Source organism: Hypanus sabinus, chromosome 8 (assembly GCF_030144855.1).
Source record: "Hypanus sabinus isolate sHypSab1 chromosome 8, sHypSab1.hap1, whole genome shotgun sequence".
Lineage (NCBI taxonomy): Eukaryota > Metazoa > Chordata > Chondrichthyes > Myliobatiformes > Dasyatidae > Hypanus > Hypanus sabinus.
In genome coordinates, this window is record NC_082713.1 from 142,294,409 (window position 1) to 142,317,325 (window position 22,917).

At 38.7% G+C, this 22,917-nt stretch overlaps 1 protein-coding gene across 1 annotated transcript in view; it reads left to right on the forward strand.

The window, feature by feature from the left end:
* Positions 1-22,917, forward strand: part of LOC132398503 (adiponectin receptor protein 2-like) — a 64,272-nt gene that overhangs the window by 27,489 nt on the left and 13,866 nt on the right. Inside the window, exon 3 of the mRNA XM_059978074.1 lies at positions 20,337-20,450. Coding sequence (XP_059834057.1) covers positions 20,337-20,450 — 114 coding nt within the window. The remainder of the gene's footprint in view (positions 1-20,336; positions 20,451-22,917) is intronic.

Sequence of the window (22,917 nt, forward strand, 5' to 3'; positions counted from 1 at the left end):
AAAAAATTTAAATAATTAAGTGGGACAAGATCAAATATAAGAAGATTGTGTATCATGCATACATATACAGATGGAAGGATGGTCAAAGAAATGACGAAGAAATCTGTTGATTGGAGAATTTGCTGCTAAAGTAGTTGAAAGACAGATAAAACATAGAATAGCACAAGATCAGCCCCTTCAGCCCACAATATCAATGCTGATCGTGGTACCAAATTAAACTAACCCATCTGCCTGCGCTTAATCCATAATCTCTATTCTCTGCATGTTAATGTGTGTTGATGTCTAAATACCTCTGAAGTATCTCACTGTCATGTCTGCTTCCTTCATCTCCCTGGCAACAAATGTGGTATTCTTCTACATTTAAACTTTTTCCTTTCTCACCTTAAAATATGTCTTCTATTATTTGACATCTCCATTTGGTAAATAGATTTTATCTGTCTTGTTTCTGCCTCTTGTAATTTTATAAACCTTTATCAGGTTTCCTTTGATAGCCCAGAGAAAACAATTCAAGTTTGTCCAGCCTCTTCTTCTTGCTATACTCTCTAATTTGAACAGCATCTAGTGAACCTTTCCTGCACCTTCCTGGAATGGAAAGATCACAACTGCACACAGTACTCTAAATGTGACCAAATCAAAGTCTACAGCTGCGTCATGACTTTCTGACTCTTACTCAATGCCCTGTCTAAGCCTTCTTTACCACCCTATTTCTGTTGCCACTTTCAGGCATTTATGAATTTGGAATCCAAACTTCCTCTCTGTATCAGTACTTCTGAGAATCCTGTTACTTATTGTAAGCGTTGTCAGAGGAGGAAACCAGAGGTCCCTGAGCCAGTCCTTATTGGAGGATCAGAGGGGAAGAGGGTCAACAATTTTAAATTCCTCAGTGTTATCATTTCAGAGGGCCTGTCCAGTACCCAGCTCAAAAGTGCATTTATGAAGAAAACACAGCAGCAGCTCTACTTGCTGAGGATTTTGTGGAGATGTGGCATAACATCCAAAACTTTGACAAGCTTCCATATATTTATGTTGGAGAGTGTATTGACTAGATACGTGACAGCTTGGAATGGAGCACCAATGCCCTTGAATAGAAAATACTACAAAAAGTAGTGGATCATGTGTAAAGCCATTCCCACTGTCGAGTACATCTACACGGAGTGTTCCCACATGAAAGCAGCATCCATCATCAGGGACCCCTACCATACAGGGTGGTCCTTCTTGCTGCTGCCTTCAGGAAGAAGGGACGGGAGCCTCGGGACTCACACCACCAGGTTCATGGATTGTTGTTACCCTTCAAACAAAGCTCTTGAAGCAAAGGAGATAACTGCTCAATTTCACTTGTCTCATCACTGAAATGTTCCCATAACCTATGGACTCACTTTAAGGACTCTTCATCTCATGTTCTCAATATTTATTTATTGATTTGTTTGTTAGTTAGTTATTATTTCTTTTTGTATTTGCAGTTTTTTGTCTTTTAGAAACTGGTTATATGCCCAGTTGGTAGGTCTTTCATTGATTGTATATGGTTATTCGATTTATTGAGTATGCCCATAAGAAAATAAATCTCGGAGTAGTATATGGTGACATATTCTCTATGTACTTTGATAATAAATTTACTTTGAAGTTTGAGCTTCGAACCTTTGCATTTGACTTCCCAAAATGCAACACTTGGCTGGATTAAACTCCATCTGCCATTTCTCTTATCGTATCTGCAACTGATCTATATGATAAAGCTTCCACAACCCTGATATTTGTGTCATCTACAAACCTGCCCATCTACATGCCACAAACAGCAAAGAGCCCAAGCATTGTACTGCTGGTCATGGAGCTCCAGTCAGAATAACACCACTCAATCACAAACCACTGTGCTGTATGGGCAAATTAATTTTGAATCTACCAGATCAGCATAGACCCATGCATCTTAATCTTCTTGATCAGCCTCTCGTGGTGGATCTTGTCACATGCATTAAAGGTGATATTGACAGCATCCACTGCTCTAGTATCATAAACAGAGTTTGCAGATGCTGGAAATCTTGAGCAACACACACAAAAAGCTGGAGGAACTCTGAGTATAGCATCAATGGAGCGGAATAAAAGTTGATTTCCAGGCTGAGACACTTCATTAGGGCTAATGCAAAGTACTTGTTTTTTTTCCACACCTTGCACATATCCCCTAGCGCCATGCACAAATTCCTTCTATAACCCGTGGTTGATCCTACTGTCTCTCTAGTTTAATGTAAGTAATCCTACTTGCCAAGGACATTTCATGCCCCCCTTTTGGCCCTCGTAATTCCATGCAGTCTTAAACACAAAATTCTGCAGATGCTAGAAATCCAGAGTAACGTACACAAAAAACAGGAGGAACTCCACAGGAAAGGAAAGTCAACATTTTGGGCTGAAACCCTTCATCAGGAGTGAAGATTGGTGTTCAAAAAATGAAGAATGTTAATGTGCACTTAATTTTTCAGTAATATTTTAGGACTGTTGTAAATGTATTGTTTGATTAAGCAGCTTTTATTGTCTACATAATGCTTTGTAGATTATCTGTAAAAGTACGTAAATAGCATCATCATGCCAACATGTGATGCATGTGCACCTCTTTTAAAGTAAAGTCGAAGTACTTGACTGTCTCCCTTGTTTTCCTTTCAATTTATTTTTATGTTTTGGAGTTACAAAACATAACAGTGGTGGCGAAGTATTTTTAAAATAAACCTGAGAAGACTCTACCCGTTGAAGAGTTTCAAAAGAGTATAGCAAAAAATGGTCGAATTTTAAAGTGCAGCACATTTTTATTTCTTCAGACCAGCAAATTTTCTTTACAAAAGCAAGGGCAATTAAGTTTTTAAAAAAAAGGCAAAAAAAATTTAATTCACAGGTTCATAAATAGTAATCATTTTTAAAAAGGAGCAGAAATGGCTGGCTACATTGAAAAGATTGATGCATTTGATTATACAAAAGATCACTGGGATAGATACGTATATAGGGCAGACTCAGTAATATTTTAAAGAAAATGAAATGGCCATTAAGAAATGAGTATCAGTTTTGCTGAGTGCATTGGGTTTAAAGGCATACAGTTTAATTTGAAGTTTAACTGCTCCAATCAAACCAGCTGAAATGAGCTTTGTTGTTATTGTGAAAGTAATGCAGGAACATTTTGAACTGAAACCATGGTTGAATGCAGAATGCTTTAGGTTTCGTAAAAAAGGAAGGGGAGTCTGTTTCAACGTATGTGGCTGAATTGAAGTTGTCTGAGCCTTGTCAGTTCAATGATGGGCTTAATGTGCCCATTAAGATTGTTTAGTTTGTGGAATTTCGTAAGAAAAGATTCAAAATTGGCTCCTAACTGAAGCTCAACTTACATTTAAAAGAGCAATTGAAATAGCTTTTGCAAATGGAAATGGCAGACAATTGAGTTGCTGTTAGAAATGAAAACTGCAATGTTTAAACAGAAACCGGCCTCGCTGAACAAATTGTATTGCCGTTGTGGCAGGGGCTCATGTACACTAGACCAATGCAGATTTGAAGGCGAAGCTTGCAGAAAATGCAACAAGGTAGGACATGTACAAAGAGCATGTTGGGCTGACAAAAATAAATGGACTGAACAGGGAAGAAAAAAAAAGAAAAGTCAAGCTGTAGTTTCAAAAAGAGCACTAATCTGCATGCTGTTGATGAAAAATGTGATCATGATGAGAGTGACACAGGACTAGATGGCCTTTGAGATATATAATGTGAAAACTAACAAAAGCAATTGTGGTTTACACCAGATGTGAATAGCAAATTAATTAAAATGCACTTGGACACTGGCTTTGCTGTTTCAGACATTACACAAAGTGAGTTTGAGTGGGATTTCAAAGATTCTGAACTGAAGCCTACAGATACCCAGCTAAGAACTTGTACTAGAGCAAGGATAACTTCTGCGGGAATGATGTTCGTAACAGTGAAATGCAACAACTAACTTGCCACATTGGGTTTGTATGTGTAATGAAAGGAGGGCTAGCACTGTGGGTTCATGATTGGCTGAGTCAGCTACAACTTGATTGAGGTCCATCCACAATTTGCATGCCACATCCCATGTAATAGTCAACTGAAAGCAAAGTAACAAAAGGTATTGGATGTTGCCACAACTGTTGCAATACTGTATACTGTGAATCGTTATGGAAAGACCTCACTGCTCAGAATGTGATGAAACATATCTGAGAAAGCTTCTGATATGTAAATCAAGCAGTTATTTGTGAAATCTGGCTTGGTTTTAAGCTGCAAGAGAGTTCAAAGAGCTTCAGGAAAGTTGCAAATATTTGGATTTTGAGTGTGAAGAACCAGAATCTACTCTGCATGCATTAAGGTTATTGCATGAACTTCAAGTGGAAGATGAAAAGCTGCTTGTAAAAGTGGATGCAAAGACTAAAGCCCAGTTGGGTGTATGGAAGGCCAAAAAAAGGAGTTGTCAGATGATGTTGTGGATAAGGAAACCAAGAGGAAAGATCAGATAGGAAAGTGAGCAGTAGAAGGATTAATAAGAGAATACTTCAGTGAACTAAATCCACCTTTGCAAGATCGAGATACATATCCTAGAAAGAAACAAAAAGGAAAAGAAATAGGATGACACAAGTGGTATGGAAATGAAAGAGGATAAATGAGACCTAATTTCTTGAGAAATTAGCATATTCAAAGATGCTCACAATACACTAGTTGTAAAGGAGAGAAGAGATAGAAGGGGAAATATGAGCGAGAAAGAAAGGCATGAAAGAGAAGGTATGTGAGAAAGACAAAAGCCGCAGGATAAAGAGAGAGAAAGAAGCTGGGACTGGGGGAGAAGCAAGGATTGATGTAGATCCAGAGAAAAAAGCTAAGAAAAGGTGTCCAGAGCTATCAGCACCACTTCCTGCAATCTCAGTCAACTCATACAATCACCTTGAAGGAGGCCTCAGAACTCGATTATGTTCACAGCCATGTTTCACCTGGCAGGCAGAGTGAACCCTCTTGTCACAAAAGACGATATCCCATAAGAATAAGAAAGCTTCCAGAAGCGATTACATCTTTAAGGCTGAATGGGAAAATATAAAATTTACTATGCTGTGGATGTCTATATAGTAGTTGTATTATATAGCATACTATGTGTATATGTATACAAATTGAGATACATTCTATATTGAGTTTGTAGCTAAGCAGGGATGAGTGTAGTGTAGTTAATATTTCAGTACAGGTGTCCCACCCCCCCTTTTTTTTTAAAGGTAGAGCGTTTCTATGAAACCTTTCTTAAGCTGAAATGGCATAAAGCGAAGAACCATTCATTTATATGGGAAAAATTTTCATTAAAAAAGAGAAAATTCTCTTTGTAAAGCAAAGATAGGTTACTAATGTAGGCCTTTTGTAAAAGCGAAGTGGCATAAAGCGAACATTTGTAAAGTGGGGGACACCTGTAATAGTGTAAATACATTGATTAACCATTCTCTTGTTTACATAATGTATTGTAGTTATCTGTAAAAGTTAGCAAATGGTATCCATCCTTACACCACTATGTAATAAGAGCACGCCTTGTTCAAAGTAAAAAAGCAAGTGCTCCTGGCTCCCTTTCTTTCTAATTAGTTTTTATGTTTTGGAGTTACAAAACAACAGTTGAATATTCTTTCTTTAATGATTGTCTTGTTGAAGCTAATTTTATTTGATCTGAAATGTGGTTGAAAAGTCAAATTACTTCTGAGTTTGAAAATGTCATCTGCTGTTCTCCTTTCTTGTCCTACTTGCATCAATATTCTGAAAAATGAATTTTATTTTTAGACGATACAGATATTGTAGTCAGTGTAGAATTTGAAATTCCACTTACCGTAAATTCCGGACTATAAGCCGCTACTTTTTTCACACGCTTTGAACACTGCAGCAACACTGCGGCCTATACTATGGTGCGGCTAATGCATGTTTTTTTTTCATGCCGCCAAAAACATTTTGCCTCGTAACAGTAGACCAATAAAATTGATGAGTAGTTCACAGAGGTCCAATGAAATTGTACGATAAATCAAGTGCACTTTCACAATTAAATTATTGTAAATCAGTCATTTGTACTCGCCCTCATCAACATGGAAAACACTCGAAGAAAAGCATATGATGCAGCTTTTAAGTTAAAGGCGATCAATCTGGCGGTTGAAGAAGGAAATCGAGCTGCTGCACATAATCTTGGCATAAATGAATCGACGTTGAGATGATGGAGATGCCAGCGTGAAGAATTGAGTCAATGCAAAAAGACGACAAAAGCTTTCGGAGGTAATCATAGCAGATGGCCCGAACTTGCAAACTTTCTTGAAGACTGGGTTAACACACAGAGAGCAGGCGGCCGCGGTGTTTCCACCGTGCAGATCAGACTGAAGGCTAAAGCAATCGCCACCAAAATGAAAATCGAAGATTTTAGAGGTGGGCCATCGCGGTGTTTTAGATTTATGAGACGAAAAGGCCTGTCCGTCAGGGTACGCACGACTCTGTGTCAGCAGCTCCCTCCCGATCACGAGGAAAAGCTTGCTAACTTCCGCACATTCACTCAGACAAAGATAGCGGAGAATTCCATCGGGCCAGATGATATCATAAATATGGATGAAGTATCTTTGACGTTTGACCTGCCTCTCACTCGGACTGTTAATAAAAAAAGGTGACTCGTCCATCACACTGAAAACAAGTGGCCATGAGAGAACGCATTTTACTTGTGTTCTGAGCTGCACAGCGTCCGGACTAAAGCTTCCACTGATGGTGATTTTTTAAGCGGCTGACAATGAAAGTTCAATGAAAGCTGCCATCAAGAGTACAAACTCAATTCCAGCTGTGATTCCTGGGGGCACCACGAATTATTTGCAGCCTCTAGACATCAGCGTGAACCGGACATTTAAAGTGGCGCTGCGCGTTGAGTGGGAGGCTTGGATGATGAGCGGCGAGAAATCCTTTACCAAAACAGGACGCATGCGAAGAGCATCTTTAACTCAAGTCTGCCAGTGGATCCTAAATGCGTGGAGCCGTGTCACAACATCCACCATCACCAGCGGGTTTCGAAAGGCTGGACTGCTGCGTGATGAAGAGGACCGCGTGCGCTCAAGTGAGAGCGACAATGAAGAGACTGAAGTGAGTGACGAGATCCTGAGGTTTTATTCAGTTCAGACACTGAAGAAGAGGACTTTGATGGTTTTAGTGTGCAGGAGGAAGATGAAGAAGGCAATCAATAACTTTTCCTGGTAGGCTGCAGTATATATATTTTTTTTACCAGTCGTTAGGAGATATTGGAATGTTGTTCGTGCACTGTTCAGTAAAAAAGTATACGCAACGTAATTTGTGTGTTACCGATACGTATGTATATTTAAACGTAGCTGTGTTACAGGCACTGTTCGAAAAAAAGCATTTGCAATATATATTTGTTTATGTTACCATACGGATTTAATTAAAAGTTAAAAAATCCTCACGTGTAATATCTTTCTGTGTAAATATCTCATATTACAACGTGGGACACCTGCGGCTTAAAATCCGGTGCGGCTTGTACAAAATTGATTTTCTTTCTAAAATTAGAGAGTGCGGCTTTTAATCAGGTGCGCTCTGTAGTCCGGAATCTATGGTAGCTAAATTGACAGTACTCTTGTCATGGGATCTAATCCCCTTTCCAGGATTTGCAAGCCTTGATGAGAGTTGTGCCTCAGTAGTGTTTGGACTGATCTCCTTGTATTGAGCGTATCTCCCACCATGAAGGAGGGGAATAAAATCATAGAGATGAGGGATAGAAAATTCAACAGAAGAATTATTAGCAATGTGTGATATAACTAGTACCTATAATACCTGTAAGCCTGTAATAGTGTGGAAAAGTGGGGAGTAATCAGAGATGTCCAACATTGCTTTGTCAAGGGCAGAACTTAACTAACTAATTTGATTGAATTAATTGCAAAGGCAACAAAGTGTATTGATTAGGGTTTGATAGTAAATGTGATTTACATGGACTTTAGTAAAGCAAGGCCCCATTGGTTCTGAAGATAAGGGCTGTGGGATTTCTCATAAATTTGCAGACTTAAACTTTTGGTGAAATAGGCTGAAAAATGGCAGATGAAGTTTAATGCAGACAAATGTGAGGTGATGCTTTATTGGGAGCACTATTAAAGTGAAGATATACACTACGAATGGTGAGGTTTTAACGAGTATGGGTGATCAAAGCCAGCCTGAAGTACAAGTTCGTAAATCTTTGAAGGTGGTAATGCAGGTAGATAATGTGGATAGGGAGATATATTCAGATATTGGCCTCCATTAGTTGGAGCATAGAATTTGGAAATAAGGTAGTTATGCTTCAACTTTATAAAACCTTGGTTGGACCTCAGCTGGAGCATTACATGCAGTTCTGGTTGCCAATGTAAAGGAAGGATACAATAGGGCTGAAAAGAGTACAAAGGAGATTAACCAGGATCTGGCCTGGGATAGAGCAGTTTGGTTACGAAAAGAGACTATAAAAGCAGGCACTAAGAGGGGACATGGTGAGATTATATAAAATTGTGAGGGGCACAGATGGAGTATACTGCAGAAACCTTTTCTCCACATCAGGAAGAGATAGACTAGAGGATATACTGTTACGAAGGATGAACAACTCTGATGGGCAGAAGGGTACAGAGTTGCCCATGTCTCCCTCCCCTGGGAGAATTACAAACTGTTACTGCTACCACACTGCTCATGAGAGAGAGACACAGATAAGAGGAAAACAAGTTGGAACATCTGTTGCTGATAAGAGAGAGAAGAGGAGCCATTGATTTACTGTTATGTCTTTTGGAGAGGGCTGTTTACTTGGTACTATTCTGTTCATTAAAATTCCTCAGTGGACAGCCGGAGTGGGCTGGTTTGATGGGCTAAGCCATTTAAAACTGATTGACACCTGAGTAGGGATAAAAGTGAGGTCTGGGGAGACACCCCTCAGACACACCAGGAGACACACTAGTGAGCACTGCTTAAGTGTTGGAACCCAGGAGAAGGTGTGGGGCATCGGAGACCCAACGAACGATTGGTCAATTTTAGCTCACAGTGTTTATAGTGAGGCTGGTGGGGGCTTGTGTGTGTGTCCATCCTTGCCAGGGTGACGAGTCCACCACAGAAGAACGGTCTAGCTTTGAAGGACAGAGGGGTCATACCTGAATGGCCACAACAACACATCGACAGATCAAGAACTTAAAGGAAGGTTTGACTGACTGTAGCTGTCACTGTTTGCTCGCCCTCTCTCCCCCTCCCTCTCCCTCCAACGGTTACAACAAAAGAACCAACAACTACCTCAACCTACATGAACTGAACTGAACTTTATACTTTCCCATGATAATTCATTATCCCCTAGACAACGATAGAGCTTGTTTATTATTGATTATTATTACACCCACACTTCTAGGTTTAGTATTGCTAATGTGTATTATCTGGATATTTACATTGTTGATATTGATTTGTATATTTTACTAATAAGCACTGTTTTGAAAATAGTACCAGACTCCAATGGATACTTCTATCTTTACTGGTAAGACACCCAGTTACGGGGTACGTAACAATAAGAAATGGACTACCTTCATCCAGGGAGTGATGTGTACCTGGAACACATTGCCTAGAGAGTGGTTAAAGTTGAGATGCTGACAGCAGTTAAGAAGTGTCCAAATGAGTACTTGAATTGCCTAGGCATAGGGGTCTAGGCAATAGGATTAACATAAGGAAATTGAAAAATTGGGCTAAATATGTTTTTTTTCATGCTGTACATTACTATAATTCCATTATGGTGAAGAGTTTATTTTGTAAGCTTCAGAATATTTTTTCTGATTTATATTTTTAACTCATGAGACATCATTGAGAGATGGCTACAAAGTAAAGTTATATTAAGAAATACATACAAAATGCTGGACAAGCTTAGCAGGCCAGGTAGCATCTATGGAAAGGAGTAAACAGTTGGCGTTTTGAGCCGAGACCTGATGACTGTTTACTCTTTTCCGTAGATGCTGCCTAGCCTGCTGAATTCCTCCAGCATTTTGTGTGTGTTGCTTGGATTTCCAGTATCTGCAGATTTTCTCGTCATTATATTAAGAAATGTTGCATTTGCTTTGAGAGATGGTGTTTACAGAGCTTCACGCCTTGTACTGACTACTCCAAGAGTCATGGGACTGGACAGTCCTTTGGTGATGTAACATGTTAAGTTGTAGTGGTAACTCTTCAGGCTTCATTTGGGATTGAGGATGAGATGCACACAGTTAAGTTACATATGCTCTAAATCCACTGTGGCACCTATAGTTTCTGTGAGGGCATGAGGTGCTTGACAGTATAGTTAAATATTTTTGGAAAAGGTACAGTTCTTTAGCTACTTATACTGCTTTCTGTGCCAGGTACCAGTGTTTTTATCCTTAATGCAGCTGCTTCACTTGGAGCCATCATGGGGCAGGAAAAGCCAGAAGAGGATATGATTGTACTGCAGACATTCCTTGAAGTCACACACACAAAATGCTGGAGGCTCAGCAGAGTTCCTCCAGCATTTTCTGTGTGTTGCTTGTATTTCCAGCATCTGCAGATTTTCTCTTGTTTGTGATTCCTTGAAGTTACATGTTTAGCTACAATACCACCTTCTTTCTCCAATCATGGAGTGGTTGGAAAAGGTGGTATTGTCTTTAAAGAAAAGAACGATATCTCACAGAAGTATAGTATGTAAAATAATGACAAATTTTGCTGAGCAAGTAGGGAAGAACTTTTCCTCTGACCAGGTTTTAGCAACCAGAGATCATGAAGTTGGAATCATTAATTGAAGAAATACAGGATTGCTGATATCTGAAATTGACTGAAAAGGGGTTGAAAATCACTTCCATTGTAACTTTCAAATGTTAATTAATATACTTAAAGGACAGAGGAATAATATACTGGAAGGAATCAAAGGAGAAAAAGATAAACTGGGCAACTCCTATAAAGGGGTTTGAATAATTGTGAGTGATTCTATCCTGCACATTTTTTGTGATTCTGTTTGCCATTGTGATGTTTCCAGTGGATGAATTCCATAATTTTATTTGAAGTTTATTGTTCTTGTGCCTTTGCTGTCGTTTACTTCCGTCAACAAATGCTGCGGAAATTAAAATAATTGATCATTCATCCCATTGCTATTTGTGGAACCTTCTTTTATCCCAAATTTTAGAACATGGTTACTCTTTGTCATAGAGTCAGAAGTAATAGGTGAGGCAATTATATGGTAAGATGGTGTATAACTCATCTTTTTTGTTTCAAAAGCTAGTGAACTCTTTCAGTGAAAGTATTCTATTTTTTCTCTTAATTGTCTCTATATCGGTTTGATGTGATAATTTCTTTAATTCCAGCTTCTGCTTGGAATTTAAAAAAATCATTTGAATGCATTGTTCACTTTAGTCACTTGTTTGGCAATTTAAAATTTTAAAACATTATCATGATTTTTTTCCCTTGCACTTAGTCTTGTAAGATAATGCGTCAAGTTTTATTTGCTTAGTTACGTTTATAACTTCATTGTGATGAGTTGTATGAACTTTGTTCTTTAGAGTTAAAACTGACCTTTCTAATCAAGGTAGGAATGATCTTGTGATGACATGAGCTTTAGAGCCAATTTATTTAATTTGCTTCATGGACATTCAAGAGCAGCTTCAGAATTGAAATCTCAAAGTAAGCAAAGAAGCTAAAATGATTTAAGATTTTCAAATGTTTATGTAAAAGCTGAGATTGAGACATTTTTTCAGAATTTAATGTTGCTGTATTTAATGTCCTAGTTTCCATCATCAAATAACTTTCTTTGAAAGAGGTCAAGGTATACTGTAATAACCCTGCTATCTACAAATCATACTTTTGTCAGAGTTTCAGTAACCAAATATTACCTTCTGTGAAATGTTGCAACCAGTATTTGTTTCATCTACTTAACTTGAATGTTGTATACATTGCATAAATTCTGAAATATGACTGGCTTTGAAATGAAACTTATTAAACAGTCTTATCTGATTTTATTGTTGTGTTCTGAACTAATAACTGCAGCAGCGAAACAATGGTTTGTGGAGAAGTTACCAATTCTGGAAGTGTATGTTACTGAGTATGCTGGAAGAACTCAGTGGGTTGGACAGTATCTTTGTTAATGAACTTGGTGTTACGTAATGAGCCTGACCAGGTAACTGACCTTTCAGTGGAAGAACAATTTGGGATCAGTGACCTTACAACTCAAGTTTTATCTACAGATGAGGATAAGTATGGACCCTGTGGGAAATTATTAATTTGGAGCAGGGAAAATTATAAGAGTATTAGACAGGAACTAGAAAAAGTTAATTGGGAACAGCAGTTTCTGGGAAAGTCCACTTTTGACATGTGGAGGGTGTCAAAGACCAACTGCACAGAATGCAGGATGTCTGTTGCAGTAAGAAGGAAGAATGTGTGGTAAAGTAAGTGAACCTTGAATGTTGAGAGTGGTGGTGAATTTAGTCAAGGAGAAAAAGAAAAATTAGCAGGATTTAGGAAGCCAAAATCAAGCAGCCCTCGAGGATTATAAAGAAGGGAATTAGAGCCAGGAGAGGCCATGACAAGTCCATGACAAATAGGATTAAACAGAATCCTAAGGTATACATCAGGAGCAAGACGATAACCAGGGAGTGGTTTAAAAAGGTTAAGACTGTATTCTTAAGAACACTGAGAGGAAATTTGATTGAGGTATACAAAATTGAGGCATATAGATAGGGTAAATGCAAGCAGGCTTTTTTTCTCACTGAGGTTGGGTGGGACTACAACTCATGGGTTAAAGGTGAAAAAAGAGATGCTTAAGGGAACATGAGGGGAGACTTCACTCAGAGGGTCGTCAGTGTAGAATGAGCTGCCAGCGCAAATGGTGCAAGCAAGCTCGATTTCAATGTTTAAGAAAAGTTTGGATAGCTACATGGATATTAGAGATGTGGAGGGCTCTGGATAGTAGAGTTGTCGCAGATTGTTGGGAGTAGGCAATTTAAATGGTTTCAGCATGGACTAGATGGACCAAATGACTTTCTGCACTTTACCATTCAGGATAAAAGAAGGAACAATCATTTGGGGGTGGAGGATGTGGGAGAGGACCTTAATGAGCACTTTGCATCAGTAGTCAATAAGAAGGACATGGAGGATAGGGAGATACGTGTGGAGCATGCTAATATGGTAGGACACTTTGAAATAAAGAAGGAAGTGAGATCAAGAACATTAAGGTGGATAAGTCTCCAAGTCTTGGTGGGATATACCTCACCTTATTGAGAGAGGCAAGAGCTGAAATGGCTGGGGCCTTGACCAAAGTCTTTGTGTCTACTGTTGCCACAAGTGACATCCTGGAGCACCTGTAAGTAGCAAATATTACATTACTCAAAAAGGGAGAGAAATAAGGATTATTTGTGAAACTAGAACAGCGAGTCTCATGCCAGTGGTAGGGAAACCTTTGGAGAAGTTTCGTAGGGATAAAATTTTTGAGCATCTGGAAAACTGGCTTAATTAGGGATAATTAGCATGGCCTTATGCAGGTAAGGTTGTATCTTACTTACTTGATTGAGTTTTTAAAGATGTTTGAAGGTAGAGCTGTGGGTGTTGTCTATGTGGAGTTTGGTAAAGCATTTAACAAGGTCCCTTATGTTAGGCTGTTCCATTAGATTTATAATGCATGGAATTCATTCACAAGCAAGAGCAAATCTGCAGATGCTGTAAATCTTAGCAACACACAAAATACTGAAGGAACTCGGCAGGCCAGGCAGCATCTGTGGAAAAGAGTATAGTTGATATTTCTGGCTGAAGCCCTTCATCAGGACTGGAAAAAGGAGATGAAGTCTGAGGGGAGGAAGAAGTACAAGGTGGTGGATGATATGTGGAACTGGGAGGGGGAGGTAAAGAGCTGGGAAGTTGATTAATGGAAGAGATAAAGAGCTGAAGAATGGGGAATTGGATAGGAGAGTATAGAAGACCATGGAAAAAAGGGAAGAGAGAGAAGCACAGAGAGAGCAGGTAAGAAGCTAAGGTGAGAGAGGGGAAACAAATTGGGGGAATGGTGAAGGGGGATGGTCAGTTACTGGAAGTTCAAGAAAACAATGTTCGTGCCATTAGGTTGGAGACTACCCAGATGGAATATAATTGTTGCTCCTCCAATTTGAGTGTGTGGCCTTATCGCAGCATTAGATAATCATCTACCACCTTGTACCCCTTCTTCCGCTCACCCACCCTCCCACCTGACCCATCCCCTTCCAGCTCTGTTCAAAACGTCGGCTGTTTACTCTTTTCCATAGATACTTCCTGACCCACTGAGTTCCTCCAGCATTTTGCGTGTTTTGCGAGGATAAGTAGTTGACTCATTATTGAACCATCTGCTCTATTTGCACTGTTGGTTTGTTAACAGCCTTGATCAAAAGACTTCACAGCTGTTGATTGCAATGAGTTCCATCAGAAACACCACCCTCTTTTTAAAGAAGTTCTTCATCTGTGTTTGAAAGGGACATCCTTTCATCTTGAGGCTGTGATCTCTGGTTCCTGCTAATCCTGTAGTGTGTAGATCACTCCAGAAATAGTTAAAATTCATTTGCAAGAGACCACATGAACGGTTTAAGTTGATGTTGGAGGCACTCATTGGGGGTGGAAGGGGGGAGGGAGGAATTGTTGATGATGGATGTTGCCCCATATCCCAGGATCTGCTGTCCCTTGTGAGTCATAGAGCATAGAAGAGTACATCACTGGAACAGGCTATTCAGCCCACAGTGTTGTGCTGAACCAGATAAAAAGCAAATCAAAAATACCCTAACACTAGTCACTGTCCATATTCCTCCATCCTCCTTACATCTATGTGCCTATCCAAACGTCTCTAAAAAGCCTCTAATGTATTTGCTGCTACCAACATACCAGGCAGTGCATTCCAGGCATCCACCACTCTCTGAGTAATAAAAACTTATCTCTCATATCCCCCTGAACCTACCCCCTTTCACCTTCAATGTGTCTTGTACTTCCCTGCTCCTACCTTCTTGCTCTGACTTCTCATCTCTTTTTCCAGTCCTGATGAAGGGTCTTAGACCAAAACATGACTGTACTCTTCTCTATAGATACTCCCTGGCCTGCTGAGTTCCTCCAGTGTTTTGTGTATTGCATGGAATCCACGGTGGTTTGGTGTTTGAATTTAAATAGGCTTACCCATAGAAGGCTGAGAGTTGTGATTGATGGGACTTGTCCTGGTTTGGATGTCCATTACTGGTGGTACAGTATTCCACAAAGATCAATTAGATATATATTTAAAAAAAAGCCTGGGTGAAAATGTGAATAGGTGTGTTACTAAGTTCACAAGTGATGGGAACATTCATGGTGTCGTGAACAATGCAGAAGATTGTCAAGTGGCATAGCAGGGTATAAATCATTTGCAGTTCAGGGTACAGAAATTGCAGATGGAGTTTTATCAGGCCAAGATAAAGTGCAAAGGGACAGTACACTGTTAATGGCATGACTCTTAATAGTGCTGACTTGCAAAAGGAACTTGGGGTCCCTAAATTTGATAGGGTTGTAAAGAAGGGATATGGTGTGCTTTCCTTCAGTAGTTGAGGCATTGATTTCAAAAGTCAGGAAGTTGTGTTTCAGCTTAAAATACTCTAGTTAGGCTGCATCAGGAGTACTGCATTCAGTTCTGATTATTCCATCATTGCAAGGATGTCAAGGCTTTGGAAGGGGTACAAACGAGGTTTACTAGGAAGCTGCCTGTGGATTAGAGTGCATGAGCTGTAATGAGATTTTGGACAAACGTGTTGTTTTCTCTGGAGCACCAGAGGCCGAGGGGGAATCTCCTAGAAGTTTATAAAATTAAAAGAGATATAGACAGCTAATACCTTTTTCCTCAAGGGTTGAAATGTCTACTAATGAAGTGAGAACATGTAGTGGGTGTGTGGAATGTGTTGCCAGGGGTGGTGATGGAGGCAAATACAATGGAGGTATTTAAAGGCTCTCTGATAAACATGAATGTACAGAGAATGGAAGGATATGGACATTGTGTAAGCAGAAGGATTAGTTTAGTTGAGCACTTCATTACTAGTTTAATTAGTTTGGCACTATATTGTGCGCCGAAGGGCCTGCTCCTGTTCTATGTTCTCATTTAAAAAAATACATGAACCTTTTGAATTGCTCTGCAAGGGAGAGGAAAAATATTTAAATTGTTAGGTAGTTATATAAAACAGTACCATTATTATTACCCCAAAACTACAATTTCTCACATTCAAGAATATTTTTCTCTACCAAATACATGCATGGTCTCTAGAAATTTGTTTGAAGATTAACTTCATCCACAGTGGATGAATTTACAGGATTTACATTGCACTAAAATTTTGACTCAAAGGAGCTTTGCTTTTGGATATTCCACATTCAGAATCTTTCACTGTGATGGATTTATTATTAATTGCCAAGATGGTGCTGTTGATGTGTTGGGGGCAGCTCATAAAGATGCTACATATTCTACTGAATATACTTCTGAACTATGATCACTGTAATCTGCAGCCTGTAATTTCCCTTTAAGAAATGTACTTTTGAACTGTCTAAATGAACTAGTGATTTTTATGATTTACTGAAGGATTTGGGGAACTTGAATCTCGAGAACATTGGTATGGCCATCGCTGGTGCACATGCGGTGTCACGGTCAAGGGCAGAAAACGAGTCTTACTACCTGCTGATTAAAGTATCGAACCACATTATGGTTGTTGAAGCCTGAGAGCAGAAATCTAATTAGTGTTCAGCGACGTCTGCCTGCGTTTGACCCGTCTCCACTTCTTCTCACTACCACCATCTAGTGGGAGGTTCAGAGGGCTTGGGTCCCACACCGTCAAGTTCGGGAGCAGTTGTTGCCTTGTAGCCATCAGGCTCCTGGACCGGATCCACTCACCTCTGCGCTGTTGATTCACTTTCTCTGCATTTTTTGTTTACTTTCTTTTGAACTATTTGCATGATTTACCAGTCCTACCAAAGGGCCTCAGCCTGAAATGTCAACTGTACTTTGTTCCATTGATGCTGCCTGGCCTGCTGAGTTCCTCCACATTTTGTGTGTATTGCTTGGATTTCTAGAATCTGCAGATTATCTCTTGTTTGTGCATGATTTGTCCTGTTTTGCATGATGAATGCTTAGCAGTCATTGTATGTGGTTTTCATAGATTCTTTTGTGTTTCATTGCTTTGTGGTTACTTGCAGGAAAGGTGAATCTCAAGGATATATACGGTATACATACTACCATAATAACTTTGAACTTTCTGCCTGTGGAAGTAGAAGACAATTACTTCTGGTCTTCTGTTCTTGCCTGCAAATGAATACAACATGCTGTGACTACTCACTGCATTGGAATTGGAATGATGTAGGAGGCTATAGACACAAAGGTCAAAATGGACTGAATGGAGGCGTTCTAAAGACATTTAATCAGCGTTCAGTTTTCCCAGTGTGAAAGATATCACCAAAAGTAGTACACAAGTAAATCACTGTCATTTGTCAAAATGGAAGTAGTCATGAATGCTGCTCTCTACTTTTTTTAACCTGACGTGGGGTTAAGGAAATTAAAATATGTACAAGGACGTGAGTCAAAAACAATTCAGAGTAATTAGATTTTGCAATTTTCTACCACAAGTAAGTTGAATCTTGCTGCACTTGAGAAATGAAATGCGTTGGGCAAGGCTCCTAAAATTTAAAGTAAATTTATTACTTAGTGACCGTATGCTACCTTGAAATTAATTTCTTTGTAGGATTTACAAATTAAATAAAGAAATGCAATAGAATCTATGAAAAGCCATACATAATGATTGACAACCAGTGTGCAAAAGAAGACAAACTGTGCAAATAAATCAAAATAATACTGAGAACATGAGTTGTAAAAGAGTCCTTGAAAGTGAGTCTGGGTAAGGTGTCAACCTGATTGAACATATGTGCTTAATTGCAAAAAACAGGTTGTAATGGAGCTGAGTGATTCCATCATATCAAAACTCTGTTGCATTAGTCATGAATGGTTGTGGTCAGTGAACAGCTGTTAAATATGAAGCAGAGCTAGGAATTACAGAAGTTAAGCCAAAATGACTATCTTTGAAATCTCAAAATTCAAAGTATGTATACAGTATACAACCTTGAGATTTGTCTTCTTGCAGGCAGCCACTAAGCAAAGAAACACAGTAGATCATGTTAAAAGAAAATAACCATATGAAAAGACCATCAAGATGATTGTCGATACCTTCAAATTCTTTGTAGCTCTTGAAGTAGTGAAATCATTTCATTTTCACTTCCAGCTGCTTTAGGCATGAATGCTTGAAATCCCAGTGAGCAAAACAGTTCTGAATTGTCTTACTGCTTATTTCTCGGAGTGACAAAAATCTCTGCTTTTCGAACAGAAAACACAGGCAACTGTGGCTCTTTAAAAACTGTTCAGGCTAAGCGTGGTGTAGTTTCTACTGGCCACACAAGTGCATGCGACTGACACGAGTTAGAAACTGGTCGGCAACAGTCTCCTGTCCCAATAAAGCGGCAGTGTCCCAAATAAAGGAAAGGAATCCTGGCTATTTCCTCAATTAGTATTTGTTCTTTGAGTTGTCCCAAATAAGTGGTTTCCCCTATTAACCAATGGCCCAATTAACTGGAATCCACTGTAAATGAAAATGGATGCAGATCTGTATATTACTATAGAGGTTGCTCAAACAAATTGTTACAGAATCTTGTACTATATTGAATAAAATCCAGTTTTAAATGCTCAAACATTAGTTCATTATAATACAGTAACATGCAGCCTTGAACTTGAATGATTGTTTGATTTCAAATACGTCAAGCAGTTTTATAAATATTTTTTGTTTGCAAGTCTTGTAACTGCTTTGAATTAACAAAAGACCTTTGTCCTAAACTATCTCATCGGCTGGAAATTATTTTTAGTCCATTATATGCAAATATTTTTGTAGGTTCTAGGATAGGTATTTCTGAATAATCAGCCATTAATCAAACCTTCAGCAACAGTCTGAGAAAGTCAGTTTCTGTACTGCATAGGCTTCAGCAATCTTACAAGGTACACTGCTCAAGGAGGGAGCAGTCTGTATTGTTTTGGCCTTGCATAAACCTTAGAATTTCTATGGTGAGAGTAGTTATTTAACCAATGAAATTTTAAAAAAAAGAGAAAGTTTTAAATCAACATCCAAATACAGTAGATTTTCCATCTATCTTTATTCATTTATGAAATGTTGACATCACTATCAAGAGTGCACACTTCAATATCCACTTCTGTCTTGTGAAGTGTTCAAAGCACAATCAGTTAAAAGTCTCATAAGTTACAAGTCAGAACATTTAATGGTGGTAGATGTCATTCCCAGAAGGATGTTGGTGAACTGTGTTATTTCAAAATTCTGGTAGTCGTACGAAAACTCTTAATTATTCTTGTTTTTATTCCAGATTTTGCTTAGTTTAAATTCTCCAGTTGCCTCTGTCTACTAATCAGAAAATTGATTTTGTGTGTGTGTGTGTGTGTGTGTGTGTGTACACAAAGATATTAAGTGATGAAAGGTTTGCTGTTGTACTTTTGAAACTACTGATTTCAAGCTAATTTTTAGGTTGGCATCTAATGTAAACTTGATTATTAAATTAATAACCCAGGAGCACCCTGGGTTATTAATAACCTGACATGGAAATCTGACTTTACAGAAATTCTTCATACTTTTTTTAAGTATTTTTTCAAGTTTGTAGTAATAAGTTTAATGTTATTCATTAATGAATGGTTACTGTATACAGTTATGTATACTATTATGGTGAGTATTCAATGAAATGGAAGAATTATATCAAGTTTTATGTACAATGCTACGATGTGGCTTACTATCTGAAATGAACACTTCTGACTTGTGGAGAAGTTTGCAGGATGTGACCAGGACTTGACCCAGGGATTTCCCATGGTCTTGTCAAGTTGCAAGCTCCATAGAACCATAGAACACTACAGCACAGTACAGGCCCTTCAGCCCTCCATGTTGTGCCGACCCATATAATCCTTAAAAAAAGTACTAAATCCACACGACCCCATAAAACTCTCCATTTTTCTTTCATCCATGTGCCTGTCCAAGAGGTTCTGAAATACCACTAATGTTTTAGCTCATTGATAATATATGCAACTTGCTGCGACCACTTTCTTGTTAATACTATATGAATATTTTACTTTGAATTGATAGTTGGAGCAGGTTCTGTAACAAATAAAAATACAATACTGTGTGAATCTTTTGGAATAATTCAGAAACTTTGAAAGTATTGAGGAAATTCTGTTTTATCTAGTAGGCTAAACAATGCAGAGATTTTATTTTGTATTTGTGTTACAAGCTGGCTAGAAACTAGCACTTTAAAAGTATGTTTTTGCCTTTCAGAACAACACAGAAACGGAAGAAACAGAAACAGTCGAAGAAGAAGGATTTATGAGCATTGCACCACTTCTACAGGCCCATCATGCCATGGAAAAGATGGAAGAGTTTGTCCACAAGGTAAATATAAGTAAAAATTACCTTTCTGTGAAAATAACTGCTAGTTGAAACATTTTTTGTATTTGCTTTTAAAATGGCAAAAAAGTATCAATGAAGTCTAATATTATTTTACATTAATGCATCTCAAGAGTGCAAAGTAAAGTATTTTTCATTAAGTTTCAATCTGATGAGAGATTCCTAGTTCTGTTTTAGGTCATGTCACTGTAGAACATTCTAGATTGGTATTTGGTGATTTACAGGTATTGATTTGCTGATAAATTGCTGTAGACTGCTCATAAGTTAGCATCAGTTAAGGTGTGGAATTTGTGTTAGATATTTTCAGCACTCAAGAATCTTGTCAATGTATCTTTTTTTTCCCTCAATGAGACCCTGGCTGCCTTATGCACTGTTGATATTCCATGAATTACCATTGCTCGAGTCCCCCATCATCATTGTCTTCAGGAGTCATTTTTTGCCAGAAATCTAATGGGGTTTACCTGAATATTGTCTGTACAAGACCAGGTGACCCTGTGTCTCTTTGCTTTTCTCCCTCAGAACCTTTTCGTCATGCGTCTATTGCTGTCTATTGACCTCATTTGGTGCAGAATCCTAGATAATACAGCTTGTTTGATTGCCCCCCCCCCTCCCCCGTGAGAGCACTAATAGCACATTTGGCTGCTGGCATGCCGTGTACAAAGGGCATTGCAGTAACACACTTTGGCTTCAGCTGTGGCTCCCTTCCGCTGGCCTCCACCATGCTGAAAAACAAAGGTAGCAGCTACAGAGTTAGAGCCTAGGATTGCATTATCTTAAGAATTTACCCATGCTGTGTTAAAATTCTAGAACTTTCTGATTAACTGCACTTCCTTAGTGATGTGGATTGCAGAAGTTCAGGAAGGCAATATACAGCTGTATAGTTGATGGTAATGTGTCAGGTTTTAAAAAGCTAACTTTGGCAGTGTATCATACCTTTCTCAAACAGAAGGTTAAGTTCCCCACGGTGGTTCAGCTGTGCAGCAGCTAATCAGATTTTAAATGCATTCAGTTGAAATAAAATATTTGTCTTTCCCAGACTGATCTCAGTCCTGTAAGCACGTGCAACCAATAGAATATGTATTCATTGCATGTAAGGGAAAGTCCTATTTAGGATAAGTAATGGAGTAATGTTGTTCAGTGGTTTATTTCCAAACTCATTTTCTGTTTTCTTATTTGCATGTACAGCCCTTTATTGTAAATAGTCATTGCAAATTTTAGTACAATAACAAATGGCAAAACTGCCTAACTGTTCCTGTAAAGTGGTTTGTCTGTCAAAAAATTGTCTCCAATTCCTTGATATAAAGTGCAATTTGTGCTTTTAAATACCATTTGCAAGTTGGTGCAATCTTAAATGTTCTAATCTTATAGGCAAGTGGTATACCTAAATTAATTGTTTTTAGGCTTGTAGTTAACTTGGTGATAATATCTTGATTTGCTATAATGTCAAATTCACCCCACAATAACAGCAAAGTGAATTCATTTCCTATTACAAAGTTAAATATGACTGTTACTGCTCATTGGTATGTAACACCATGGTTAAGATTTTTACTGCTATATTGTCGGTCATTTTAGCAGTTCTGTAAGAGCAGTCTGTTCCACTTTTAGCATGTTTGGGTTTGAGCTAAAGATAAGGGGTGATGTTGTTCAACTTAGGAACGTAGTGTCAGCCATTCAGAATGGTGGAATTGGGAGAAAATTCTAGAGAATGCTGGGCGGAGAGGTTTTGGTGGCAGACGCTGATGTGGGTTGAGGTATTTTTGGAGGAGCTGGGAGAAGATGACTGAGGATGCTCTCCCTGTCAAAGATTAAAGTATTTCAGGATGTATATTGTATACATTTCTCTGACATTAAATGTACCTTTGAAACCTGTTGCACAAGGTGCTTTGTGCAGATGAATGGTTTCAAGGTGGAAAGGCCCTGTGGGGAAGCCCGTTCATTCAAGATGGATTTTGAATGACATTCGGAAGGTGGTGTGTGCTATCACGCAGACAGAGGATCCACCACCTGAGCTAAAGACAGCTTCAACTTGTGTGCACATTTGGACTGGGTTAACACTGTAATGGGCCTTTTTTTTTCTTGTTTTCTTTTTCCTACTAACTTTGAAAAAGCTGAAATTTGTAAATATACTTTCTTTATAACTTTATGCAGTGTATAATCTGTTATTTCTTGCCAATGGGTAATTGCAAGTGGGCAGCATTTACACAGTATTCACTCAGATTGGGTTGCGGGTGGTCAAAACATCCCCAGCTCCCCCAGTCTGGTGGGAACCAAGTCATATCAACCCTAGATGTATGGAGTTCGAGAAATGTAGTTTTCTGACTGCTGGCTTATTAGCGAGAGGCATGTTTCTAAAGACGCCTGGTAAAAGGAGATTTCAAGTATGTTCTGCAGAAATTAAAATTACCAAATGGCATATTGTATATGAAGAGATAAACAATATTGAGTAGAAAAT